The sequence below is a fragment of the Humulus lupulus genome, chromosome 3 (genome assembly GCF_963169125.1).
Source record: "Humulus lupulus chromosome 3, drHumLupu1.1, whole genome shotgun sequence".
NCBI lineage: Eukaryota > Viridiplantae > Streptophyta > Magnoliopsida > Rosales > Cannabaceae > Humulus > Humulus lupulus.
In genome coordinates, this window is record NC_084795.1 from 119543731 (window position 1) to 119553385 (window position 9655).

General features: G+C 45.0%; 1 protein-coding gene across 1 annotated transcript; it reads left to right on the top strand.

Annotated features, from left to right (window-relative positions):
* The first annotated feature begins 3651 nt into the window (after positions 1–3651).
* On the top strand, positions 3652–4726 carry LOC133824979 (uncharacterized). The gene is made up of 2 exons (XM_062257987.1): positions 3652–3859; positions 3963–4726. The coding sequence occupies exons 1-2, from the start codon at positions 3652–3654 to the stop codon at positions 4724–4726; spliced, it is 972 nt and encodes a 323-aa protein (XP_062113971.1).
* The last annotated feature ends 4929 nt before the right edge of the window (positions 4727–9655 follow it).

Here is a 9655-nt window from a genome sequence, read left to right on the forward strand (position 1 = left end):
CAAGGTGCTTTGATGGTTTTGGAGGGATAAGTTTTTGGCATATGGCATGGCTGCCTAAGCATATGCCTAAGCAGGTTCCGAGTGTGCTGGGTTGTATCCGCGCACGCGTCCGAAGGCTGCGTCCGAGCATCTGGAGGCTACATCCGATCGGCTGGCTAGGCATCCGAGGGGGAGAGGCGTCCGAAGGTTGCGTCCGAGCAGCTAGAGACTGCATCCGATCGGCTGGCTGGGTATCCGAGGGGGAGAGGCGTCCGAAGGCTGTGTCCGAGCGGATTGGGGCTGTGTCCAGGCAGATTTGAGCTGCATCCGATCGGGTGTGGTTATGTCCGAGCAGCATTCGTTCGTGTGGCTGGGGTGCTAAGCCTTGGGCTATGTCCGAGCGTCTGTGTCTGAGCAGCATTCGTCCGTCCGAGCAGCACGCGTCCGAGGAGCTAAGTCTTGGGCATCCGACCAGCCAGCGCCGAGGTGTCCGAGTGCATGTCCGAGGAGCATCAAGGTGTCCGCGGGCATCAAGGTGACCGATTGGTAGGCATAGAGATTCAAGACTAAATATTTTGCGTCCGAGCAGCTTGGGGCATACCCATTGTCCGAATGGTTAGAAAAAATAATGACCAATTAACTATAAGGTCCAAAAGGACAATAAATCTCAAGGACATGGGGCACAAACATGTTTTCTTACTCATGGGATACTACCACAAGATCACAAAATAGAATTTGAAGAAATCAAAAGACAAGTTCAATTGTGGGATTACGTGAAAGTTATTGACAGAATGGAAGCTTTTGGATGACCTCAAAAGCATTTTGCTAGAAGAAAAGTTAATTATGTGAGTATATCACATAATAAACTTGGGGGCAAATGTTATCCCCAAAAATTGGAGTTCAATGACGTGGCAATAGAAATGAAAAATGGCAAGGAATGGTTGGGTGATTTGGCTTAGGAGTGACCCGATAGACCAGTGAAGAATTTTGACTGGCCAGTCACATGTTTGTCTGCCCAAGCATGACCATGTCTGACCAGTCATGTGTTTGTCTGCCCAGGCATGATCATGTCTGACCAATCATGTGTTTGTCTGCCCAGGCATGACCTTGGCCGACCAGTCATGACCATGTCTGACCAGCCAAGTGCATGTCTGCCTAGTCAAGTGCATGTCTGCCCAGTCAAGTGTATGTCTGCCCAGGCAAGTGCATGTTGGCCCAGTCAAGTGTATGTCTGCCCAGCCAAGTGCATGTCTGCCCAGCCAAGTGCATGTCTGCCCAGTCAAGTGCATATCTGCCCAGTCAGGTGCGTGTCTGCCCAGTGAAGGTGTGATCGACCAGCCTGGATGAGATATGGATCGACTAGACAGAGCAGGGCTACACAAGAGATCCCAGAAACGGCTTCAACAAGAATCGGTCTTGGCTTGTGCGGGAATCTCTCAGTTTATCCCACGAATATAGTATACTGTTATATTTTGAATATTATTGTAAATTAAATATAATGAGAATAGCAAAATATCCCGATTATGGGGATATCATCTGTACGATCCTGAGCCTATAAATACAAGGCTTATGGCATCATAAAGAGGACTTTGGAACTTTTGATTCAAATTCAGAATTTTCTAGAAAGAGAGAGAGAGTACTTGTATTTGAGAGAATTCTTGTGTTCTTGTAATCTGCACTGAAGAAACTTAGTTGACTCAGGTTCATCTGATCTTGAGTGCAGATCTATAATCACAACTCTAAGTGGATTAGGCTATTACCAACACATTGGGGCCGAACTACTATAAAGTTTTTTCCACCTCTTTCACAGGCAAAAGGGGGTTAAATACCTTTGTGGCATCACTCACAAGTCGAACCCTGGGAAATACTATACAGAGTATTTTCTCACATCAGACATCAAAGCCAACAACTTGGCTTTTACACATGCGAGTCCATTCGAGCAGCCCTCGCCCACTAAATAGATGTTCAAGCGAGCAGAGGAGTTGGCCAACATGTGTATCGAGGGGAAGGACATGAAAATTTTTGTTACTGTGGACAACCTTCAGATGGTGGGCCTACAACCATGTAACCAAAACATCACAGTGGAGAGTACTACTGAGGAAAATAACGCAACTGATCAGTCCAACGCCGACACTGAGGTGGTGACTGACCAGTTTTCTCCTGGACCATCTCCTCACTCCCATAGACCAGGCAATCTTGTCATTAGGGAGCCTCAGCCAGAGGATCAGCGCAGACCTACTATTCCCACCCAGTCCGGGAAGGGAAAGGCCATCCAGCTTGAGAGGGACCTGAGCTCATCATCCGACGATGAGGACGACTTCCTCGATCAGTTCCTCAACTCAGGTCTAGTAGTCATAGTAATATGTTTGATAATCTTGCTGATATGAGATTAATAGAACTGTCTAGTAGTAGTAATGTATTTATCCACATATTGCTTTACTTTTTTTTTACTAACAAATCTTTTTTTTTAATAACAAATGTGTAAAATTTAGTTTCGCAAGTTATTAGAAAGGCGAGTAAGTGCTCTCTGGCTTCTCCATGGCGAGACGCAAGAAAAGTAACCCAAAGCCCGCTACTCAATCGACGGTGGCTGTAACTCCAGAGGTCCGTGCGGCTGGAGGTCAGCAATCTGATGTCGAGGAAGCTATTCCGGAGGAGATAGAGGAAGTTTTCACTGACTCGATGTTTGAGTTTCCTGATTCTGGTTTTCATGATCCTTTTAATGTTGAAGGAACACTTGGAGACAGTAGATCAGTAGGCGATGCCGATGAGGAATTGACTGATAATGCAGGTAATTTTCAAAGCCAAGCTAGGGATAAATGGTCTCAATTCAAAGCATTGCTTCCGAATCAAGATGGGGCAAGACTCAAGTTCGAGAAGCCAATGATTCAAGAGGGTCAACGAATTGCTCAGGTTGATGTGGATGAGGTCCAATCTGAAAGTTCATTCTGGAATGCTGCGGTGGTTTGTCAGGTTCTTGGGGCTAATCCTCCGTTTGGTGTTTTCGAAGGGTTTATCAAAAGAATTTGGGGCAAGCTTGGCATTGAGAGAATTGCCAGATTGAATAATGGGTTCACATTGGTTAATTTCCGAGATGAAGTCACTAGAAATATGGTTTTAGAAGCTGGAGTGCTACATTTTGACAGGAAACCAGTCATAGTGAAACCTTGGACTACTGATTTGGATACTTTGAAGGCAGTGAAATCAGTTCCTGTTTGGGTTAGATTGCTAGGGCTTGGGCTGCAATATTGGGGCACTAAGTGTTTGAGTGCGATTATGAGTACGATTGGGGTGCCGATCTTAGTTGATAAAGTAACAAAAGACAGATCTATGATGCAATTTGCTAGATTTTTGGTGGAAATTGAACTTTCGGAGGACCTCCCTAAATCGGTTCAATTTCTTAATGAGAAAGGGCAGTTAATAGAGCAACTTCTTGAGTTTGAATGGCTTCCCACCCAATGTAGGGGCTGTAAAGTTTATGGTCACACTGAAAGAATGTGTAACAAGAAGCCAGTGGAGGTCTGGAGGGAAAAAACCAGAGTTAGGAAGGAGGAGGACAGAGTTGCAGAGACCACTGAGACAGTGCCTTCTGCTACTGAGCCTGCTGGTGCAGGATCTGGGAATTAGGTTTTGGAGGCACCTTCTAGGATTCAATTGGAAGTGGACAAGACTATGGATAACTCAGAATCTGCCTCTGATCTTCCTGTTGTAAACAAGACCCGGACACCAGTTGAGGGAGGCAGTTCGGACTGGATGACCCCGAAACGATTTGGTGGGAATAAGAGGGCCATCAATAAGACCAAGAACACTTTGAAGAATTCCTATAGTGCTTTGCAAGATAAGGCAGTGAAGGTAGCAAATTTGGGATTAAAATCAACAAGTTTGTTACATGGAGAACCACAACATTCTTAGTTGGAATGTTAGAGGTATCAATAAGAGGGAGAAGCAGAAATTTCTAAGCTCCTTTTGTTTTGTTAATCAAGTTGGGTTAGGTGCCTTATTGGAGACAAAACTTCGGGGTGATAAGATTAAGAAGATGATGCAGTCTTTTTTTAGTGGTTGGGAATTTTTTTCTGGTTCAGCTTCTGAAGGCAGATTACTGCTTATTTGGCAACCTAATTTGGTGTCTGTTGATGTTCTGAAAGAAACATACCAATTACTTCATGTTTTTGTCAGGAGCTTGAAAACTAATAAATCATTTTGTGTGACATTTGTTTATGGTAGGAATTCTATTGAGGAAAGAATGGCCCTTTGGAAAGATCTGTCTAATCTTAGTTTTCCAGTTGCTGCATGGCTCATAGCTGGAGACTTTAATGCTGCTTTTGAGAGCGAGGACAGAGTAGGTGGTCGTGCGATATCTTCCCTTGAGTTGGATGATGCTCAAAATTGGAGGGCTTTGGGGTTAGTTGATGAGTTGCGTGCTAGAGGGTCTCATTTTACTTGGACGAATAAACAGATGAATGAAGGCAGAATTTTCTCAAGATTGGATAGAGTTTTCAAGAATGAAGATTTGTTGGACATTTTCCCTCACTCTGAGGCTGTCTTCAACTGGGAGCTTCACTCTGACCACTGCTACTGTATTATTAAACCAGATATTGCTGTTAGCTGTGGTGTTAAGCTCTTTAGATTCTTCAATATGTGGACTAAACATGATCAATTTAAATCCACTGTTATGCAGAGCTGGTGTAGGCCTATGCGAGGGATTGGTCTAGTTCACCTTTGTAATAAGCTGCGTAGACTTCAGTAGGTGCTTCGGCGGTTCAACAGGTATATAATGGGTGATGTTGCCCAAAATTTTTCTGAGGCTAAAGAGAAGTATCAAGCTGCCCAGGTCTCTCTGCAGGGTGATCCGCATTCGCTAAGTCTTCAAAAAATCGAAGCTGATGCTGGTGACTCTCTAGCTTATCATGCTAAAATTTATGAGAGTTTCTTGAGACAGAAAAGTAAAGTGGACTGGTTGCGGTTTGGGGACGACAACTCGGCGTATTTTCACGCTTGTTTAAAGCAAAGGAGAGCCTCTAATTGTATCACTTCTGTAGTTAATGAATCCGGTCAGAGTATAGAGAATTTTGATGCTGTAGTTGATCATTTTGTGAATCATTTCAAGAGAATTATGGGAAGCAAGAGCATGGCCTCTAGCACTATTCAGAAGTCATGTTTTGAGCTTGGTCACCAGCTGACCTTGGAACAGCAAGTTAGCTTAGTTAAGCCTTTTTCTACTAAGGAAGTTAAAGAAGCTTTTTTCGGCATTAACTCGATTAAAAGTCCGAGGCCGGATGGGTTTGGCTCGGGTTTTTTTAAAGCCCTTTGGAGCGAGTTAGAGGCTGAACTCTCAGCAGCTGTTCTAGACTTCTTTGAGTATGGTGTGTTGCCAGAGGAAATCAACAAAGCTACTATTTCCTTAGTCCCTAAAATTGAGACTCCCTCCCGCGCAGCAGATTATCGTCCTATTGCTTGCTGTAATTCTATTTACAAGTGCATTTCTAAGATGCTTTGTAGTAGATTGGCTTTGGTGCTTCCTAGTCTTGTTAACCAAAACCAAGGAGCCTTTGTTAAAAACAGATTATTGGCTCATAATATCCTTATTCTTCAGGATATTATAAAAAGGCTATAAGAGGAAAAACATTTCCCCTAGGTGTGTTTTGAAGATTGATTTGAGCAAAGCCTATGATATGTTAGATTGGAACTTCTTAGAGGATATTCTCAATGAGTTTCGATTTCCGGCTAAATTCATCAAATGGGTCATGGCTTGCTTGAAAGATCCTACCTATCTTCTCCTTATGAATGGAAAGGTTCAAGGGGAATTTAGAGGTCGGAAGGGGCTTAGACAAGGGGACCCTATCTCTCCGTTATTATTTGTCTTAGCCATGGAGTACTGTACCCGCTTATTTCAGCAAGCTTCAATGAACAAGGGGTACCGGTTTCATCGTAAGTGCAAGCACCTCAAGATCGTCAATCTTTGCTTCGCAGATGACTTGGTTATTTTTTGCAAGGGAGTTCACAATTCTATTCAGATTATTAAAGAAAGTTTCAGTGATTTCTGTTGTGCCTCTGGTTTGACAGCTAACAAGGATAAATCCCAGGTTTACTTTGGTGGTGTGGCTGAAGTTGAGGCTCAAAAATTGCTTGAGGGGCTCTGTTTCACTGAAGGTCATTTTCCCCTAAAATACTTGGGAGTGCCTCTTCGAACAACAAGATGGAAGGCTGGTGACTGTTCTCTTATTATCAAAAAGATTCAGTCCAAACTTCATACTTGGGCGAGTCGACACCTTTCTTTTGCAGGGAGGGCGCAATTGATCAATTCAGTGCTTCTGAGTATAAGAACTTTTTGGATGAGCATTTTTATCCTTCCTAAGAGTGTAACTAAGGAGGTTGATCGGTTATGTAGGAACTTCCTTTGGGGAGTTAAGGATAGTAATTTTCAGCGGAGTAAATTGCACTTTACTGACTAGGATCAGGTTTGTTTGCCTAAGTGTATGGGTGGTCTTGGCTTCAAGGATAGTAATACTTGGAACTTAGTGCTTCTGGCCAAATATGTTTGGGCAGTTTCTTCGAAACATGATATTTTGTGGGTCAAGTGGGTGGATTCTATCTACTTAAAGGGGTAGAATTTATGGCATTATAGAGTCCCTCAAGATGTGAGCTGGTATTGGAAGAGATTATTAAAACTTAGAGATATTTTTCCTGGTTGCAGACTTAATGAGGCAGTCCATCTCGGCAAGCTTAATCTGAAATTTCTGTACCACAGGCTCATTAACAAAGACAGAGTTGCCTATGCGAATGTAGTGTGGAACTCCTTTGCGGTGCCTAAGCACAGGTTCATTTTATGGCATGCTACACTGGGCCATCTGTTGACTCGAGACAATCTCAGTCGTTGTCACTTGGAGCTTTCTTCTGTGCTTTGCCCGGTTTGTGAAGAGGAGCAAGAGTCTCACGCTCACCTGTTTTTTGAATGTCATTTTTCCTGGCAGGTCCGAGCTCTTGTGGAGAAGTGGTTGGGATGGGGTTTGTGGCCGCTTCAGCTGGATGGGTGGCGTGCTTGGATGGCTGGTAAGTCGAAGGGCCTGATGCATTCTGTTTTGGCTGCTGCTTTGGCAGCTTCAGTGTACTTTATTTGGAAAAACAGAAATAATTGCATCTTTAAACTTAGCTCCTTTTATGTGGACTATGTCGTTCAGTTGATCAAATACTGGGTTAGGGGTAGACTTCTTTATCATTATAAGAGGCTTATTAGGACAAAGGATCTAGCCTTCTTTAATAGAGTGATTCAGATGTAAGGCTTGTTGTTTGTAATCTGTTTGGATTATTTGTAATCTGTTTGGATTATTTGTAATCTGATTGGTTTGTTTTCAATATATTTCCTTTTCATCAAAAAAAAATCTTGTGCTTCCTCTTTTGCAGATTTAGAGATGTTCAGGCATTACAACGCCCCTCCTGCCCCGAAGAGGAAGTCTGGAGAAGGAAGTGGCTTCACTCCCCCTAGCAAGGTCCTGAGGACAGTACCGCCCACCCAAGGGAGACAATCCGAGGAAGGGAGTAGTTGATCAGACTCTTCACGACGCTTCAATGATTCAAAGCTTTGAATCCTTCCCTCGACTTAGTGTTGATGTCGTCTTATAGAGAGGGATTGCTAAGTTGGCGAATGTAAGTACTCTACCACAAGATAGTTTGTTACTCATATTCATACTTTGTAGTAACCTCTTGTTTTTCATGCAGACGCTCATCACCATCAGTCATGCTCAACACCGAGTAGTAGACTACAAAGAGTTGATGAAGGTCTTAAATGATCAACTAGTGGAGGCCCAAGCTAAGGTGGATGCTCTTCAATCCAAGTTGGAGCGGTCAGAGAAGACTGTGGCTGAGCAAGAGGAGTCTCTTAGGGGGTTGGCTGATGGAAATGACAAACTAACCTAAACAAACAAGTCGCTGACTGATTGGCTAGACAAACTGACTTGTGCGAAGGAGGGGTTGGCTTGCGAGAACGAGGGACTGATTCGCAAGATTGAGGAGCTGAGGCAAGAGAAAGAAGTCGATCTCACTCGCTACGAGGAGATTTGCTCCAACTATTTTTATCAGGTGTGGAAACTAAACAAGCCTCTAAACCTCGACTTTCTCACCGAGGAGGTTAAGGCAGAGGAGCTTGCTAAATGTGAGGCCAGGGCTACTGAGTGTCACGGGCTGACATTTTGACAGCGGAAATGCCTGTGCGGCACCTTGACTCCTCTGAGCCAAGGTCAGCCTTCCAACCATTCGAATAACAATGGGCACATTTTTTGCGTGACCGTATGCCTCTGCACACTTCTGTCTCTCGAACAACTCTCGCTGAGTCATGCTCTCAAGCATCTATGAGTGCAACCATGCATCAAGGCTATCTAGCCAAGACACTCACACTGTCCATAGGTTCTCACTATGGCAAGGCAAATCCCAACACCAATGCTCACCCAGACATTCGCAAGTCAAGGTAGCATGTGTGGCTAAGATCCAACACCAAGCTGACGTGCCAACACCTCCCATCATGTCCCATTCGATACTATCCGATTAGCTCACGTCACAGACCAAGGACTCCCATACGTCTATGGTCCAATCCTCAAGGCACCATACCATCATGCATGTTGGCAGGCCCTCGAGACTGGCTTCCAGACTAGTGGCATACACTGGACCTCTGTCCTACTCAAGCATAGTGCACCCTCCAATGCTTGCATGCTAACAAGTCCCACGAATGACTAACCGTGCCATCTCGTGTCGAGATTCGTGGCCATGGCACACCACGACATCTCTCGAGGGTTTGGGCCACGTTCCATGCAAGCGGCATTCCGGCAAGCCAAGGGAACCGTACCCTTAAACCTCTGGCAGAACACTTCGACGCACTACCGGGGCGGCCCGGTAATGTCCATGAGTACTCCTACTCATGGAGACATATGAGTCCCCTCGTGGTCCTCATATGCCCGCCCTACTAGTCCTCCCAACTAGTAGTAGCTCACTTGACGCACCTGCGCCAGGGGGTGGTGGAGAGCTGACACCAGGTGCTCCCCCTACAAAGAGCCTTCTGAGCTTTTAGCCTTCTACCAGGAACATTTATGATTTTCGCTTGGGAGACATATTTGGCTTCCAGCTCGCCAATTCTCCGAATCTCCCAAATCCGATCATACCATTGCGTTCATTGACCCTTCAATATGGAACCTACCAAGTCCCGTCCATTTCCGGTTAATATTGAAGATATTTACGAAAATGCCACTGCCGTACAAACTAGGCATCAGCATGCTCACCAGCCTGCACCCTCGCGTGTGCATCTGACCGAGCGCCATCCTAGCTTGTAACATGCCATCAAGGCTGGAATGTTACACTCTCCCACACTTCAATTGTCGATGCCCTCATCGACAGACCGCTGGCTAATCTTCCTGCCTCGACTCCTAAGCTCACTCCATGCTTCTTCCAAATCATGAGTCTGCACTAGTCCCTCTACTACTGTAGAATCACCAACTTGGTGATGATCTCCCACGTCCACCCTTGGACTCGATCACGGACCCCATGCCACCTTCACTATTCGGAATGCTCCCATGAAGTAGTGCCGCTGCACTCGAATACTCCTTGCATACATGAACTCCTCCGAGTCCATCACGATGTCCCTCCAGTCAACCAAGCAGCCCTTGGAACACTGACCCCAAAGCCAACACAT